Genomic DNA, 16909 nt, shown 5'->3' with positions numbered 1-16909 from the left:
GAGGCTGCTGGCAACCTACATATGTAGCTAGTTGTTAGTTCGTTAGTCAGACCCCATTCTTGAGCAGGTCTGCGATGACAGGCATCAGTCCGACTCTCTCATCTTCTCTCACTCGCGTCCCCCGGATCATTCTGTGTGCAGTCCCTGCGTTCTATGGTCAGTTGAAACTCCTTTTCTTTGTCCGTCCACTTGGCGTTGGCCGTCACTATCTATACGGAGTACCGATCCAGACATTGCGCCCTTCATTGTGCCTGAGAGCTAACCCTTTGCGACAGTCAGGTGGCACTTTTCGCTCTCTTTGTACCCTGGATTTGAAAGAGTGCACCCAACCTCGGCGAAACAAAGTTGGACTCGTCGCGGCAACACGCTCGGATCGGATCCATCAATCATTGCGTTTCGGCCGTACAAGGGCCTGGTCGATCTAGCAACTCTAAGCCGTTTGTTCGCAGAGAACGCCCCGGCTAGTCTGGCTGCTAAATTTACAGAAAAAAAAGCGTTGGAAGGCGTCCGGAATAACATTGTCGGCCGTGACAAAGACATCAACAAGGGTCGCTTTGGACCATGCGCATGTCCAAGAACAGACGGGTGCAGTTCGCCGTGTGAGGCCCGATACCGTGTATAGGCACCAATCATTAGCCTCAGTCAATCTATCCAGACGCCCCAGGAGATCTCTCTTGTCCCGATCTGGAAACCCATCCTGCTGTGTATAGGCTTTCAACGCTCGGTGTAGGGCTAGTTAAATGCCTGCAATGCCCGAGATGGACGTTCTACTCTCGCCTGACGCAACAACCGTTTCACATGCCTCCAAAGTCACTATGGAAGAGCCAAAGCCTCACCGTTCGGACGACGAGTTATTATCAGATGATCCAATTCCGGCCGGGAGTGATGAGGAGAAAGACGACCTTTCTATCTCACCCGTCTCCGACAGGGCACCACCGTGGTCTGGAACCCGCTGGGCCCGGTTCTTCCCCGAACTCTCCTCGCATTTTTCTCTGACGTCTCCCACAAGCGCAACTCATCCTCAGATGAGTGGCTCACATAACGCAGATCACTATTTGCACCAGAAGACTTGGACTTCTTCAGACCACGGGAGAGCGTCATCTTCTTTGTCCTCGGAAGAGCTTACTGATAACAGATCATCCAGCTATACGAGAAGATCTTCCATGACAAGTCAAGGGTCCGAAATCACTTCAACCGCGTACAGATTTCCGGATGCTTTTCCTATACCGCCCTCCTCTGTGGCTGGTGGCTTTGACGAGTCAATCCCTACACTGCTTCCGCCGCCATTGACAAAGCGACGTTTCGTTTCCCCGCCCAGAGATAAGCCGCTTCCTCAACAGCCACCGATTGAGTTGACTCCACTTTCGCTGCGCGTCAAAACTGGGCAATTGCCGCAGATCTACGATGGTGAATATAGTCAGCATACAGACCATTTGCCGCGCACTGCAAAGCATTCAAGTCGCCATCAGCCAACGCTGTCGCAAGCCGCCATCGATCTAGAGAGAACTTTGGCTGGACTCACTGAGCATCGACATACGCCAGTGCAACTTTCACCTCGCAGTCCTCATCAAATCCCTGATGGGCCGTTGCAGATAAGCAGAGGAAACATGGACATGATCGCCACACGACCAGCACCTCGGCCCCCTGTTAGTGTGCATCAGAGCAGGCAGATACACAAAGCGAAGTCTCGTGAAGATTTGAAACAAACAAAGAAGCCGCACAAGACAAAGACCCCGTTCTCCTTCACAGTGCCAAGCTTCGGTCGGAAACAGAGCCGCGCCCATCTCCGATCTGCAAGCAGCTCCAGCGTGAAGTCAGAACCAGGATCTCAGGTAGTGAGCGCCTTACAGCCACCGATTGTCAGGGCACTTGCGGACAAGGACGGGGTGGCTGAGTTGCCGGGGTCTCCGATCACTCGCCTTGGTGAGAGGCCTGCATCTGTGAGCAGTGAAAGGGAGCTTCGGATGAAACTCCCTCGCCTTCAAACAAAGGAAAGGAAAGTCATCGACCGCGACGGTGTAATAGCCCCTCTCAGCCCTGCTGAACTCCCAGCCTACAGCCCTCGAGAATCTCACAATCTGCAGAAAAAGCCATACGAGAGGCCAAGAGGGGAGTCTATTGGTGAAAAATATTTTGTGTCCCATAGTAAATCTGGCAAACCGGCTGCAGGACCAGTCCACCCAGATTTGAAAGCGCTGCAGGCGCCAACGACGGTCTACGAACTTGATTCTGGTTCTTCATTGTCGCCAGCTGAATTGCAAGGCGACACTACCGTCTCAATCCCCAGTCAAATCCCCAGTCATATGGAGAAGACAGGGGTGATCACCACGCCTATGACCTTTCCGGACCGTGCCATCCTATCTATCTTGAGACAAGTCGATTCGCTCGATGTCCTCTTCAGGGTAGCGGTGGTCTGCAAAGACTTCTACCGGGTATTCAAGGAGCACGAGCTGGACCTTATGAGGAGTGCGGTTTTCGCAATGTCGGCGCCCGCATGGGAGTTGCGCGAGATAAGCCCCCCATGGGACACTGAATGGCAGGTTCTGTTGGCTCCCGATGCGCCTGCACCGGAATACACTCCGTCCTCCTATCTGCAGCGTTACGCTCAGGATATCTACACGCTAGCACATCTCAAGTCGCTTATACTAGCTCGGTGTGGGACGTTTCTACGTCCTGACACGATCCAAGGCCTGGCTGGAAATGATGACACCCGCGCAACGGAGGTCGACGACGCCTTCTGGAGGGTTTGGACGTTTTGTCGCATTTTCGGATCCGGAAAGCGTAGAGAAAGCGACACCGTGGGGCAGTTGGATTGGTTGAGAGGTGGTTCCAAGGCCGCGGGCCGGCATATCTCGGTGGCGACGTCCATCACCGAGCCATTCAATATGGATAGCGTTTTGTTCGAACCCCCGGCAGGCTTCGGGTGCGGTAACAAAGGTGGCTTGTCGAAGAGTCAACTTGTTGATATGACGGAGATCTGGACCTGTCTAGGTGTGCTGCTCCAACCACTGCATGGCAGGTGTGACGAGGCGCGGAAAGTTGGAATATTCGATGGACACGATGTAGCGCTAAACGACACGGCAAAGGAGGGAGCAGTCTTAGGTCAGTAGATTCTCATCCGATGGGTATTGCAATCGGGAGACTAATGCACCTGAACAGAAGAATGGTCTCACTACGTCCTCACTCTTGGACCTTCAGCCGTCTTACTTCTCGGCTCCATCCACTCCCATGACAACAATGCGGCCGCAAGTTTTGAGAAAGCCCAAATGATGGGCTTGACGAAGTGGGAACCTTGCGATACCGGGGGCAGTCGGTCCTCCTTCCTCAGGGAGGCTGTGTCGAAAGCTTATCAGCCACCGAGAAGCATTGCTTCTCGGACATCTTCACACTCTTCGGGGATGAACTCTCGCCTATCGGACTCGCTCACCAGTCACGATGGCTTCTCGATGGCTGGCAGCCCTGTTGAACGCCAGTCTTCGCCTGACTTCCACCGCCAGCGACAAGCTGCTTATTCTGCGCAACTAAGGAACCAAAGACAGCACCAATTGAGTCCTCCCAATGCCACAATCGCTGAGGAACGCCCGTTATCGAACTATGCTTCCATCATGAGCCGCCTGGAAGGCGCACCCCCCTCGCCACCATATCGAACGCCCATGCCAGAGGCGGGAGCCTCGCAGATGGTCAACCCCAACATGCCGAACGTCCACTATATACGGGCACCCCAGCAGCAACAGCAGGTCCGTGACCCTGTCGATCAAGCCATTGAGACAATGGTCCGGGATCTCGGCTTTGCGGAAGAGGATGCCAAATGGGCTCTCAAAGTGACCGACAACGGCGAGGGGATCGACCTGAATGCCGCGATCTCGCTGCTCAAGAGAGAGCGCAAGAACCAAGAGCGGAACAAGCGCGGTTTCTCCCTGCGAAAACGCGGCAATATTCTATCCTCGGTTCTCAACAGCCCGGAGTCCAGAAATTCGGGCTGGAAGTGGGCGTGACCAATGCATTAATTAATTATTATTGTTTATCCATTGGTCATTTCTTTGAGGGGTTGTCGCACATATGCATTCCTCTCTATCACTCCGAAAACCTGTCAAAATTGTGTGTCTGTTTGTGCAGCTATGCAATGGACATTCATCTTGATGTGTCTCTTTCTTGTTCTGATGCCATGTCCCTCCTTTCCACTACCAGGCGTTGCATTTTCTTGATACCACCCACCATGTACCATTCTTTCCTTGTTTTGTGTGACCTTGATTGGCCTGTATTAGATTAACCTGTCTAGATCTCTGGAAGATTAGCTTGACGATTTCATCAAGAATACTTGATTCGTATTTTAGCATCCTGCTAGTGTAGATTCAGGATTTGCCACACACTTGATCTAGGCCCCTGGCAAGGACAACGTCAAGGAGACGAGGCGATTCGTCCTCCTTGGTGTTAGTATATGACTGTTTTGTAATTGTAAACACTGAGATCATAACCGGTGATGTAATTCGAGCCCCACTGCTGATCTTTAGTCTTCCTTTATCATGTCTGTGAGGCCGAAGTAGGGCTGACAGACAAGACAGGAGACAAGATCTCAGGTTTTGCTTCACATCTGTCGGATATTTCTCTGCCCTACAGGGGTGGGAGCCCCTGATAGAAAATCAACACAATCAATGCCCTGAGCCCCCTCCACTCCCCGTAGGAGTTTTCCAAGGAGTTCTTCACTGGGATGGGCTGGAAAGGCCGGATTATCACAATCGATCTTCGTTGATCGGCCCTTGACTCGGGCCAAAGCCATCGTCATCAGGGCCAACCGAAATCCTTCCTTACGGCGCGGGCGGCGCGCCACGGCTGGCGGTCATCGCCGACCGATCAACCATTCAACCATTCAACCATCCATCTTTCCTTCCTTCCTTCTCGGCCCAGCTTTCCCTTTCCCTCCCCTCCCCTCCACCAACCCAGGATAGCAATCGCCGTGGACCTTTCCTCCCTTCAAGCCCCGGTCGAGGAGGAAAGTCTAATCGAGTTCCGATACGACCAGTCCGGGACTGAAAACAAACTCCCACACTATTGTCTCGAGTATCGTTCCGTTGTTCTTCGGGCGTTCTAGCAGTAGCCTCCCAATATTCCCAATGCAGGCTGGCGAGCTGTCATCAACACAACACGGTGAGGTCAACCCGATCCACTTTGCACGTACCGTAGGTACTTTCGGTAGTTATGCTCATGCGGGGCCTTCCAACTGACAGTCAGAGTCGAGCATGAGCATGAGAGCATATTACCCTGCGTATGCAGGTCGGTCTCGACAGTCGACATCCATGGCTATGAAATCTGCCTGCCTGCATGCCGACAGGCATGAAGGAACGAATGAATGAATGAATGACTTCCTAGTCTTACTGGTTCTGTCCCGTGGCGGGATCCAATTATTGGATGCTCCTTGACGCGTCTGTGATGTATCAACTCGGGAGGCCAAGCAGACGCGACGGTCCCGAACGAGGGACTTTCTGCTTCGGGGGGGTCTCCATGTCGATGAAGGGCAACGGTGCTTCTCCCCGGGAGTTATGTGACAGGTGAAATGCCAATCTCATGGCAATAGAGGATAAGGTCGCATGATGACCGCGAAGGATTGGATATATCTATCTATATGTGCCTTGGCTCGGGGGGGGGCAGAGATAATACGGTGAGCGTGCAGTGCAGACTGCAGACTGCAGAGACTGAGAGACGGGGATGGGTTCTGTTCCCATAGGTAGGTGGGTGGGTGGTTCGACGCAAGGGGCCCCTTGTTATTGAAGGGAGCGAAACGAGGGGAACCGGAGTGGAATCATGGGTCTGGTCGCACCGAAACGATCCGTCTGTCCGTCTGTCCCTTGAGATCGAGATAGATACCGGCTGGCTGTGATGCAAGAAGGAGGGCAAAGCAAAAAACGCCATCCAAATCGCCTACATACCCTGTGGCTCAGCCACTCTCCCGTCCCCTGCCCTCCCCTGGGCTCATCGATCAATCGATCGTTCAATATATCACTTCCTGCTGAACTCAACCGCCCTCTCCTCCTCCCAAGTTTTCTGTTCCAGACTACGATGCGAGGGATGACACGCGTTGACGCTAGAGGAGAAACTCCCCCCCCAGTCCCTCCTTGGAACGACCAAATATGCGGCACCGCCGTTTACTACTAGAGAAAGAACCACCGGGAGACCTGCATATGTATGTACATATGTATGTCCACCAGCACGTCCAACAGTCCATTGAAAATGACGCCTCATCCGGTCTCTGATGCCCTGATTTCTTCCCCGACATCTGTCTAAGACGTTACGGCCTGAGTTTCTCGCCGCCGTTCTTCTTTCCTCCCCTCTTTCTCTATCCCATCCTTTGGCATCTCACTTTCGTTTCAACATGAGTAAGGACTACAGTTCCCACGCGCCCGGGTCGGTCGAGAGGTGAGTTTCATGCAATCTCTCTTGCCTTTGCAGCTGCAGCACAGCTTGGACTTCACCGTGATTAAATTCGCCCACTGACCACACACTTTGATTGGCCAGAGATTTCGGTGATCAGCAAGCAGCAGCACTACAGATGGACGCGAAGCGACAGTTCGAGCGGGAAATCATCCTGAGAAATTCGATCCAGGGTGCTCCCAACCGTTTCGAGGCGAAGAACCGTATCCTACGAGCCTCCGATGTCTTGCTGTCTTTGGTGGGCAAATCCACGACCGGTATGCTCCCCCCCTCCCCCGGGCTACCTACATATCACCGCGTCGGGCGGTTGGTTTGGTATTAGCTGACCCGAACGAACCCCGGATATAGAATCCGACGATACACATGCAGGTGTTGCGAGCCCCCAGGAAGCCCTCCGGCTTTTCCCTCCGTTTCGAGACGATGATGGACTCATATTTGGTGCCGTGAATGTCAATTGTCCTGACTGCGACGCGGTCTTCTCTTCGCTGTACGGAAAACCCCATCTCCCTCTGTCAATGAAGCCAGATGTGGTTAACCGGTCTTGTAGGGATGAGTTGAAACAACACTACTTAACAAAGTACTGCCCAGGGACTGCAGTGGCTGTCTATGTGATGACGCGGGATCGGTAATCCGTCCATCCCCAGCTCGTCCTAACCAGATTACTGATCCTATTCCCGATTTAAGTCTAATCACGAAAGGATACCGAGTGGAAAAGCGCTTCATCTCGCTCAATTCCCGCCCCATATATTTTTTCTGCGATAACTGTGAGAGACAATTTACGTTCGGCGAAGACGACAACGAAGGTCTTGATCGGCAGCGAGGTACGATATCACGCCTCTTATATTTCGAGTTACATTTAATAAAATATTCCAGACGAATCGCACTACATCGACTGCAAGCATTGTGGAGAGCAATGCAACGTTGCGTGAGTGTTGTCTTGCCCTAAGAACCGAGGCGGTGATTGTGTTGCGTGCAGATCCTAACACGATATCGCAGATACCAACCGATTCTGAACGATCCTCGAGACGGTACCATCTTTCGAGATTCCATCAGTCATAGTCGGAGTTCTAGCATTGCACCCACGGGGTCTGTTGGCTGCAAAATCCCTTCGGCGCCAGGTGTCTTGGGGGATCAATCCTTCTCGAGAAAAGCGAAGAAGCTGCGGGACTCGTGGTCGTTCAGAAGTATGTCTGCTGTTGACGGTTTTATTGAATATGGCCAGTACTGATGCCTTCCAGAATTTTCGCAGAGCGAAGAGGACGAACTGGTTGCGATCAGCTTTGCAGGACTATATGATTTGGAACGAGGTATATCTGGAGGAGCTTCTATCACCTCAGGGTACTGACTCCGCAGCAGTGCACGCCCCTAATGGCATTTATCGGCAAATTGATGCTAATAATGAGCCACGCAAGGCTCAGTCTGCTATAAGCTATGTTTCGAACGGTATATTTAATGCCATCCTGAATTGCTTGTTGGAAAGAGCTACAGCTAACATTAGAGCTAGGAATGAATGGCGCATCTACCATTGAATCCAAGAGGACAGTCTGCGAGGAGGGCGAGCATCCCAGAAATGGCGCCACCGATTCCGAAAATGAAAATTCAGACGGCCAAGGATCTCAACAGACGCAATCAAGAACCTCGAGGAGACAGTCCTTCTTGCAGAGGCTGTTTGGCCGCAAGGTTCCAAAGGGTTAGTAAATGAGAACCCGTAACCAAAGTCAGTATTAACACGTTGTAGGAGTCTCACGAGCACGGTCTACTGCCGACCGCAGCAAACGGCTGATGAAAAGGGCAAACACTATCCGATTTTCCTTCGTTACCAAGTATACACGCAGCGAAAGCCGGGCAACCGCCCGCAAAAGTGAGTCGGATGCCTATACGAAGGCGGCAACAGAGCCAAAGCAGGAATCAGTTGCCGATACTGAATATATTGCCCTGCTACGGGGAACTCAGAACATCTTCATTCACACCCAGCATATCTCTGGGGGAACCATTGTTCACGACGCAGCTGGACGGCAAAGGATCCTCAAGATCGACGATGTTGCACAGCTTTTTCTACAGATGAAAGATGAGGCCGCATCAGCGAGTATCTGGTCTCGTACTATCGGCGCGCAAATACGAGCTGAGACGGCTCTGAAGCAAGGGAACCTGAAAGCAACAGTTGTGGAATACCATAATGCCTTGAGGATGCTCGACGACACACCGGGGCTGGACATGGACAAACAGTCACGCGCGGCAATTTTGCATTCCCTGGGACAAGCGTATCGCGATCTCGATATGACGCAGGAGTCGGCAGTATGTTATTTGAAGGCTTTGGGACTATTCAAACGGACGCTTGGGCGTGACCATCCTAACAACTTCGCCATCCTACACGACCTCGGAGACCTCTGTGCGAAAGACGGGTACGCCACGGAAGCATCGGCCTTGTATGAGCGGTCATATGCAGGTCGCAATAAGACTCTAGGTCACAATGCCCCGGAGACCTTGAGGAGTATGCAGGACCTTGCCTCCCTGAAAGTCTCCCTGGGCGATCTCGAATCGGCCCTTTTTCTGCTAGAGAAAGCCGTTCCAGCACTCGATACGGTGTTCGGGTTGCAGAACGCAACGACGCTCAGCGCAAAGAACCAACTGTCTCTGCTGTACCACAAGCTTGGATTCAACAAGGAGGCGCGAACGATATGCGAGAGGACGATCCCACACTATAAGACCTTCTTCGGCATCACCAGCCCAATCATCAGGGAAGCTGTGGTCCGATACCTTGAATGCTCAGAGAACCTGGACTTTCCCAGCGAAATCAAGGACACCCTCGATCAATATCAACAGTCTCGGGAACCCGATGCACTCCGGGTCATCCATCGTCTGGGACGGTCGTATATGAAGGCTGGTCTCAACCGAGACGCAGCCAACATATTCGAGGCCTTAGTCGAGGACTTCCTGGCCGTCAAGGGCCCCGAAGCAACGGAGACATTTGACGCGCTCAGCGCTCTCTGTGTATCTCGCGAGCAGCTCGACTCCCTCGACCAAGCGATTCTGGCCTACAAGCAGCTCGTCCACATGGCCCGAAGAACCCCCGGAGATCGCTACATGCAGAAGAGGATCGTCTTCGCTGAGAAGAAGATCTGTGAGCTCAACGGCCGCCGTGACATGCTCGCCGCAGAGAGAAAAGAATGGGCATTGCAAGAACCCGGGCCGTGTGAGAGCTGCGAGGCGTCCACCACCACCCTCTGCAACAGTAAGTAACTCACCACCCCATCCAACCCTAATCTAACATCTCAATCCAACTCCAGCCTGCAAAATCTTCCGCTTTTGCAGCGACACCTGCCACAAGTCCGCAACAACCACCCACCAACCCGCCTGCATCCCCTCCGTCTCCGTGCTCGAATCGCACTCCCTCAAAATGAAACACAAATGCCCCGTCTCCGCACGCGACCAAGCCATCTCCAAGATCCGACAAATAGACGCCTATCGCCCCGTCAGCATCACAGCAAGCCACACCTTCCACCTCGACTCCCGCAAATTCACCACCTTCCGCATGAAACTCAACCCGGACGTCAACACCGCTATCGTCTTCTCCCGCGAATCCGACATCCGGTACACCATCCTCGATAACTCCTCTGCTGCTCAATCCTCCACAACCCCCAGCTTCAAGACCGCTGTCTCCTCGCTGCAACGCCCCAGAGTCGGTGGTGGTGGAGCTGTGCAGTGGCTCTCCCCCGAACAGCAAGAATCCATCTGCCATATCCCCCCAGAGACCCTCATCGCCGACCAAGCCTCTCAGTATCTGCTCGTCGCTCCGGGGACGAAGATGCTCCGCGCGCTTATTGATAAGCGTGTACGTGTTCGTGGCGGAGGCGGCGAGAAGGAGACCTTCCGTGCGCTGGAGCTCCCCAATGAGGATCTGGTGGAGTATGCCCAGGGTCTCGATTTGAGTGATTATCCCTATGAGCCGTTTATGTATATCTTTGAGTGGGTGTGGAAATGAATGTGATAACAAGAAGGAAAGAGGGAGGGAGAGACCGGAGCATTGATTTGATGAGTGATGGCCGATATGGTCGTGATGTGTGTGTGGGTGATTGACTGATTGATTGATTGATTGACAAATCTCGGCTGTACTTTTTTTTGGTTTTCTCTTTTTTGCTTCGACTGTCACCAACACCATCTTCCTATTCACTGCACTGGTGCAAGAATGTTTTTTTTTCCTTTTATTTTTTTTCATGGTTATCTATCTATCCATCTGTCTATCGGCACTGTTTGGGAGTATATAGGTACATTTCTTGGATGTTTTTTTTCTTTCCTACTTTTCTGCTTGTTTATGTGATTTCATTTCATTTTATTTTCCACTTCTCTCTCTATTCTTTCTTTCTTTCTTTACTAGGAAGCAGAGCAGACAAGATAGGGTCATGGTTATGGTCATGGTTATGGTGATGGTGATGCAACAACAGGCTTCGATTTGAATTACTACCTGTCTATCTATCTATCTATCTATCTATTTATCGTTCTGGGCTTTGTTTTCTATGTTAGTTAGTCAGTTGGCTAGTTGGCTAGCTGTATAACCGACCAATCGATATCTCTTTTGTTAGGATTAGGCTTTTATTCCGACTGGTTGATACCTATACTTCCTGGCTCTGTCTCTGTATTCAGATGCTAAATTACGGACTAAAAAGGCGTATATACCTATGGAAATTAGAAGAAAAGGCTATATCACGATATTTATCTCTTTTTTCTCTTCATCTTGATCTTGATCTTGATTTGGGTCTTGATCATAATCACAATCATGGTCTTAGTTTAATTTAATTCCTTGGAGAATACACGAATCAAAGTCTAGTAATTTCTAATGATACAACTGCCCCCAGACCAGACGGGCCAAACCAAAAGAGTAATAAAAAGCAAAGCAACTAGCAAACAAGACCAGGTAGGGTAGGTAGGGTAGGGTAAGGTTTTGACCAAAAGCAAGCAAGCAAGCCATGAATGACCCCCCCCCCCCCCCCAAAAAAAAGAATAAAGAATAAAGGTATCCTAACACTTGTTCGAATTCCAAACCCCTCATCCTTAGACCAACTGACTAAACTAGAGAAACATCTTCCAACGCCAAACACCACGCACCTATGCATCTGGAACTGGAAAAGGAATGACATCGCACTTGCAGAAATATAGAAGACAGACGCTATAAGAGCTCACTCAGGTAGGGAGGGGGCAGGCGAGGCGAGGCGAGGCGAGGCGAGGTAGCCTGTTTTCTTTCTATGGGGGCTGTAAGGGCTGTAAGTGATAATAATCATGAGGTCGTGATTGAAGAAATTAATTCTTTTCTTGTCTCTGTTCTTGGTGATTTTTATTGTACTGTGGTATGATGTGATGTGATATGTGTGAAAGGAGTGAATAGTGGAGGCGTTTACGGGCCGGCGGCTTCATCATCGTCGGACTTGTAGGTGTCGTCGCTGTCGCTTTCCCAATCTTCTGCCTCGAGGGATCGGCCTCGGATGCCGAAACTCAGGATAAAGCCGACGAAGGATACGGCGGCGAAGACACCGAATGGCATGGCTTCGCCCTTTTGTTTCAGTCTGGAGGCCATGGAAAATAGACTACCAGAGAGGAACGGGCCGGCTGCACGGCCGGCTGCGGAAAGGGTCTGGGCGAGGCCGTTGAGGGATCCGAGGACGGCGTGGTCCGGGGCGGAGTTTGTTATCTGAAGCTATGGTTAATTCACCGGGGTACTGGTCAATATCTGAGGGAGGAGATATTTACCAGCAAGAGCGCACTCGTCAGTCCGCCCACAGAGGCGACGGTCTTAACTAGCATCGCGAAGCACAGCTCAACACCCACAAGTGCGCTACCAGATTCCTTGCTCTTATATCCGACAAAAGGCATAAGGATGAAAGCGATAACGAAGCCGAACAGACCGGCTCGGTAAGACCAGCGATTTCCCATCTTGTCCCTTAGCTTGCCGAAGATGCAAATCTGGAAGATGATCGTTACGAAGCCGGAAAATCCTTGGGCAAGACCGATTTCAGATGGACCCAGACCACGACCAATCGGAGGGGGCGCCTGCGAGAAGATCGGGAACAACGAGTTGAATGAAACGTTGCACAGAGCAAAGATCAGGTATGTCAAGAGGAGCAGGACAGTATCCCGGTTGAAGATCTCGCTTCGTGTCAACGATTCATGGTGAGGTTCACGGGTTTCCGATACCTCTGATGCCGAGTCTAGTTCGCTATCATGATCCTGACTGTCGTCCGACTGTGTGCGAAGGTGGCGATACTGGGCGCCATGCGGCGGCTTCATCCGACTCGCGTTCTTCGCCGCGCTGGTCCACTCCCACAGCCATGAAAACAGGGCCCGGACTCTCCGCGAGAAATTCGGCAGGGTATCGGCATCTTCATGGCTCTCCTCGAGGAAGAAGATCGACAACACAAAGTCCACGACGAGGATGACAGCGGAGATGGCGTTCGGCGCGAGATACGGGAAAGGATTGGGCTTGCTTTTGTCGAAAGGGTTTCGCTCGAAAATCAGTAGGCCACCCAGAAGCGGGCCCGTGATGCCTCCAATCCCATACAGAACCGGGAGATAAGTGAAGGCCTTCGACTGGTTGCTCCGATCCGTGATTTCGCCTAGGCAGGTGGACACCAAGCCCTGGTTGCCATTGACGGCGCCCATGAAGGCCTGCACAATGATCGCCTGATAGAGCGTCTTGCAAAACCCGAAGGCGAGAAAGCATCCCGCCGTGAGGATTGTACCCAGTAGAATCACCGGCTTCCGGCCCACGCGATCCGACAGCCAACCCCAGAAGTAATTGGTAACCAGCTGTGCCACCGCAAACGCCGTAGCAATCGCTCCAACGTATACACCAACCATGTTCGGCTCGACCTCGGGGAACGACGTTGCCATATCGGGAAGGTACGGGCTAATGGAGTTGAACGCCGTCTGTTCGCAGAGCGAGATCATGGCGAGAACCGCCATCTGCCTCTTGGGGAGAGGCGACTCGGAACCCGGTTCGTGGCCCGAATCATGTGGCTGGTAGTGTGACTCCCCACCCGATGACCCAGACTGTCCAGAGTTCGGCCTTCCACGAGATCTCGGTGGCGGGGTATCGAAGGTCTGGTAGTGCAGTGTGGAGGAGTGTCGCCGAATGAGCTGGTTTTGCTCGTCGGCCCTCATCTTCGCGATACGGGGCAAGACGCAGGCGTAGGGGATATTCTTGCGGGGGGTGCAATATCCGGCGAAACGGTAACCGTGGCTGAGCCTCACTAACGGGGTAAGCAGTTGTGATAGGGCTCAATGGCCACTACCTCGATCGCGATGCGGGGGGGCGTTGGACCCCCCAGAAAAGAAGGCTCGGGTGGATGTAGATCAACAATGGCAGGCTGGACTCGGATGGAATTTCGACACCGTGCACACAGAGGCCAGGTCTCTGGAAGAATAACCAAAACGAAGCAGTTAACCGAGGCCGAAAGGGTGTCCGGGGGAGGAGGGGGGGGGGAAGAAGAACTCCTGGATAACGAAAGCGCGGAGGCGGAAGGCGGAGGCGCATCGGCAAAGCAAACCAGACCAGATGATGTAAGCGGTCTGGCTCCGGGCCACCCCCGGCTGAGTCATCGCTTGGCCGCATCTTTACTCGGACTATCAGATACAACAGAGATACACTATCACAGGGCTAGTGGGTAGATAGTCATGGCCATGACTAGTCGATAGATATGAAGGCTGCAAGAACCTACGTGTCCTCAGTAATGGTGTAAGCCGGTCGATGCAATCCAAGAGGTGAATTTCTTCACCACTGGGTCAGAACAAAGGGAACTTTTTCCCTGACTCTGCTACCGATGCAACGCTCCACTTGGGTCCCTGAACCTGCTTTGCTAGGACGCCGATGATTGCGGAGTCTATTTTGTCTTTCCTGGACTGATTCCTTGCCTTGAAAGATCCACCTTGCAAAACATTGGGACAATATCAATGTCTAAGGATTATGTAGCTATGCTAAAAGCCTACACTCAGCAATTGGCCTGCTGGCCCAATGGTAAGGCGCTTGACTACGGATCAAGAGATTGCAGGTTCGAATCCTGCGTAGGTCATTTCTTTTTGCAAGATTACCATCTTTAATTTTGTTCTGGAGAACATCATCGAGGCCGGGAAGTATCTGGCTGGGGGGTTACTATGTGCATTGTTACTAAACATTAGAGGCTTAAACGAACTGGCTCGCATTAATATATGACTCGTAAACCCGTAAATGACTACCTCGGACACGTCTTCCGTTCTGTCTGCCTGTACAACGAGAGAGATCCTTCCTTCTATGGAAGCAAATTACTCCGCAGGTATTTGTATCTCGATCACTTCATCAGCAGGCTGACCGCCCAAGGGACACTGAGGCCTCTCAGATCCCCGTAATGCTGACCAACGCCCAAAAAGACAATGGGAATGCCTGTAGCATGCACCATGCTGACCAGGGTACCCACCATGTCGCCAACGGTATCGCACTTGCTGATGATGAACCCATCAAGGTTGCGTCCAGTGCCAAAAGCTTGGTTGAAATTACGTGCCTGCATCACACTGTCGGTGCCGACCAAGGCTTCGCCCACCATAAAGATCTTGTCCGGGTTAGCGAACTTAGCGAACTTCTCCAGCGAAGACATCAGGCGCTGGTCGTTGTGGCGGCGACCAGCGGTATCGATCAGGACAACGTCGAATTTGTGGGCGGCGCCATATTCAACGGCATCCTTGGCCACGTTGGCTGCATCCTTTCCGTAGCCCTTCTCATACAGCTCGACTTCGCCAGCAGTCTCACGGGAGCTGAGCTCCTTGAGGTTCCGTGCATGAACACGTAGCTGCTCCACAGCTCCAGATCGGAAAGTATCGCAGGCCGCGATAAGAACACGATAATTGTTCTGCAGAAGGAAATAGCAGATCTTTCCCAGATTTGTCGACTTTCCAACGCCATTGACCCCAACGATCGAGATAACGTAGGGGCGAGGAGCTTGCTGTTTGCTTGTAGGGGCGGTGACCCCGTCAATCTCCCGAAGCAAGTCAAGAGAGGATGTAGGGGTCAAGATCTTGTGCAAAGATGACTCCATGGCCGAATGCAGAGCAGCATCCACGCTTTGGAAGTTGGCCGTCTTCTTACCTACAAGCTCTCGCTGGACGCCATCGCACAATCGAACTGCTGCCTCGCGCGCAACATTCTTCTTCATCAGATGGTCTTCCATGGCCTTCAGGGGCTTCTCCAGATCAGCTTCCGTCAGAACCTTCCCGCCCACGATATTGCGTAGAAGACCTCCAATTGCATTGAATCCCGAACCAACGAAACCCTTGGATGGAGTGTCCTTCCCTTTGTCGCTGTTGGCATTATCCAGGATCGAATGCACTTCGTCCCCTAAGTCCTTCAGAACGAACTGGCCTTTACCGGTTCGGTGTCCCCAAGAATCCTGCGAGACGGCCTCCACCACCGGAGCCGGTGCTTCTTCACCATCAGCAGGCGCGGAGTAGTCGAGGACCCGACCGTCATCCTCGTCGGCAAATCCATCTGCATCCCACTTGCGCATCTTCTTTGTGCTCTTGGGCGTCTTTCCTTTGCGAACGTTCTCGTCACCGGAGGACACATTGGCGCTGGCGTTGGCAGCCTTGCGTGCACGGCGTGAAACGCGGCCAGCCGGTCCTCCCTTGGCAGCTAATATATGGCCTGGAACAGGCGTCGATGACCGCGAAGTATCCGGTGTTTGTGGTGGCGTACCCTCATCAGAGGTAGCCACGCCTGGCGCAGCTGAATGCTGCGCTTTATGGTTGTCAGCGTGAGTCAGGGAGAAAACATACAGCAAGGAGCTCACCTTTGAGAAGGCCAGGCACTGGCGGTGGCGGCGGGCCCCCGTTGTCAGATGAGACAAGCGGATCTTTCTTATCAACTGCATGAGCTACGAACGCCTCCGAGGAGATGGATCCGGAATTATCCTCGAGCTCTCGAACTTGCTGGTCAAAGTATTTGTCGAAGGGGTATTGTACGATCCTTGCGCGGGTGCTCTTCAGCTGGTCCTTGTACAGGTCGATGTAAAGGGTGGAGATGTTATCCAGAAGTTTATCGATCCACCCGAGTTGTAGGAGTGACTGGTAGACGGCCTAAAGCGACTCGGGGTCAAAGTCTGGACATCGAGGGTGCGACGGAGTGCAACTCATACCACGAAGATCAAATCAAACTCCTTCACGCGCTTCCACTTCAGGGTGTATTTCTCCTTCTTGAACGTCGGGGCTGCGTTGTTGGCTGCCTGAAGCTGGACCTTTTCCTCGATAAAAACATCATTGATAAGGCTGTTGACGATATGCGCACCGACCGGAGCGTAGGATCTCGACCACAGGACGACGCCTGACGTCGTGAGGATCTCGAAGGCTTCCAACATTTCGGGGGTATTGTGGTGTTGTTGGGGGGTTGTTGGGTGATGATGGAGGTGGAGTTGGAGTACCAGGTAATATTGAGTAATAGGAATGGCAAGATCCGCGCGGTGGGGAATTT

At 52.4% G+C, this 16909-nt stretch overlaps 5 protein-coding genes and 1 non-coding gene across 6 annotated transcripts; 3 read left to right on the top strand and 3 right to left on the bottom strand.

The window, feature by feature from the left end:
- Positions 1-720: 720 nt before the first annotated feature.
- On the top strand, positions 721-4286 carry BO70DRAFT_320553 (ubiquitin-associated domain-containing protein). Its single transcript, XM_025540481.1, has 2 exons — positions 721-3102; positions 3160-4286. Exons 1-2 carry the CDS (start codon positions 741-743, stop codon positions 3993-3995), a joined length of 3198 nt encoding a protein of 1065 aa, XP_025396415.1. The 5' UTR covers positions 721-740; the 3' UTR covers positions 3996-4286.
- Positions 4287-4385: 99 nt separating this feature from the next.
- Positions 4386-4885, bottom strand: BO70DRAFT_364845 (uncharacterized protein). Its single transcript, XM_025543915.1, has one exon. The coding sequence runs from the start codon at positions 4775-4777 to the stop codon at positions 4586-4588; it is 192 nt and encodes a 63-aa protein (XP_025396414.1). The 5' UTR covers positions 4778-4885; the 3' UTR covers positions 4386-4585.
- A 1607-nt stretch (positions 4886-6492) lies between these two features.
- On the top strand, positions 6493-10408 carry BO70DRAFT_413982 (tetratricopeptide repeat protein; the record flags this gene model as incomplete). Its single annotated transcript, XM_025547344.1, has 11 exons — positions 6493-6683; positions 6775-6913; positions 6974-7051; positions 7111-7247; positions 7300-7351; positions 7423-7610; positions 7665-7733; positions 7780-7869; positions 7925-8116; positions 8165-9658; positions 9714-10408. Exons 1-11 carry the CDS (start codon positions 6545-6547, stop codon positions 10406-10408), a joined length of 3273 nt encoding a protein of 1090 aa, XP_025396413.1. The 5' UTR covers positions 6493-6544.
- Positions 10409-11418: 1010 nt separating this feature from the next.
- Positions 11419-13883, bottom strand: BO70DRAFT_342235 (MFS transporter). The gene is made up of 2 exons (XM_025541372.1): positions 12169-13883; positions 11419-12109 (listed from the first exon to the last, which is right to left on the bottom strand). The coding sequence occupies exons 1-2, from the start codon at positions 13576-13578 to the stop codon at positions 11816-11818; spliced, it is 1704 nt and encodes a 567-aa protein (XP_025396412.1). The 5' UTR covers positions 13579-13883; the 3' UTR covers positions 11419-11815.
- Positions 13884-14414: 531 nt separating this feature from the next.
- BO70DRAFT_t268 lies at positions 14415-14486 on the top strand. Its single transcript has one exon. It is a non-coding gene; the product is annotated as a tRNA-Arg (tRNA).
- Positions 14487-14594: 108 nt separating this feature from the next.
- BO70DRAFT_364843 (signal recognition particle receptor subunit alpha) lies at positions 14595-16856 on the bottom strand. Its single transcript, XM_025543914.1, has 3 exons — positions 16578-16856; positions 16233-16518; positions 14595-16180 (listed from the first exon to the last, which is right to left on the bottom strand). Exons 1-3 carry the CDS (start codon positions 16794-16796, stop codon positions 14742-14744), a joined length of 1944 nt encoding a protein of 647 aa, XP_025396411.1. The 5' UTR covers positions 16797-16856; the 3' UTR covers positions 14595-14741.
- Between the last annotated feature and the right edge of the window lie 53 nt (positions 16857-16909).

The sequence above is a fragment of the Aspergillus heteromorphus genome (genome assembly GCF_003184545.1).
Source record: "Aspergillus heteromorphus CBS 117.55 chromosome Unknown BO70scaffold_26, whole genome shotgun sequence".
NCBI classification, from domain to species: domain Eukaryota; kingdom Fungi; phylum Ascomycota; class Eurotiomycetes; order Eurotiales; family Aspergillaceae; genus Aspergillus; species Aspergillus heteromorphus.
The sequence above is the reverse complement of the archived record's forward strand: the minus strand, read 5'-3'. Positions and strand labels throughout refer to the sequence as shown.

Bases quoted from the DNA above. Each gene is read 5' to 3' on its own strand.
- BO70DRAFT_364845 (XM_025543915.1), bottom strand. From the start codon at position 4,777: ATGGCTTTGGCCCGAGTCAAGGGCCGATCAACGAAGATCGATTGTGAT.
- BO70DRAFT_320553 (XM_025540481.1), top strand. From the start codon at position 741: ATGCCTGCAATGCCCGAGATGGACGTTCTACTCTCGCCTGACGCAACA. The intron at 3,103-3,159 runs GTCAGTAGATTC...GCACCTGAACAG, and splicing joins AAAGGAGGGAGCAGTCTTAG to AAGAATGGTCTCACTACGTC.
- BO70DRAFT_342235 (XM_025541372.1), bottom strand. From the start codon at position 13,578: ATGAGGGCCGACGAGCAAAACCAGCTCATTCGGCGACACTCCTCCACA. The intron at 12,110-12,168 runs GTAAATATCTCC...CCATAGCTTCAG, and splicing joins TGACGAGTGCGCTCTTGCTG to ATAACAAACTCCGCCCCGGA.
- BO70DRAFT_364843 (XM_025543914.1), bottom strand. From the start codon at position 16,796: ATGTTGGAAGCCTTCGAGATCCTCACGACGTCAGGCGTCGTCCTGTGG. The intron at 16,519-16,577 runs GTATGAGTTGCA...GAGTCGCTTTAG, and splicing joins AGTTTGATTTGATCTTCGTG to GCCGTCTACCAGTCACTCCT. The intron at 16,181-16,232 runs GTGAGCTCCTTG...ACAACCATAAAG, and splicing joins AGTGCCTGGCCTTCTCAAAG to CGCAGCATTCAGCTGCGCCA.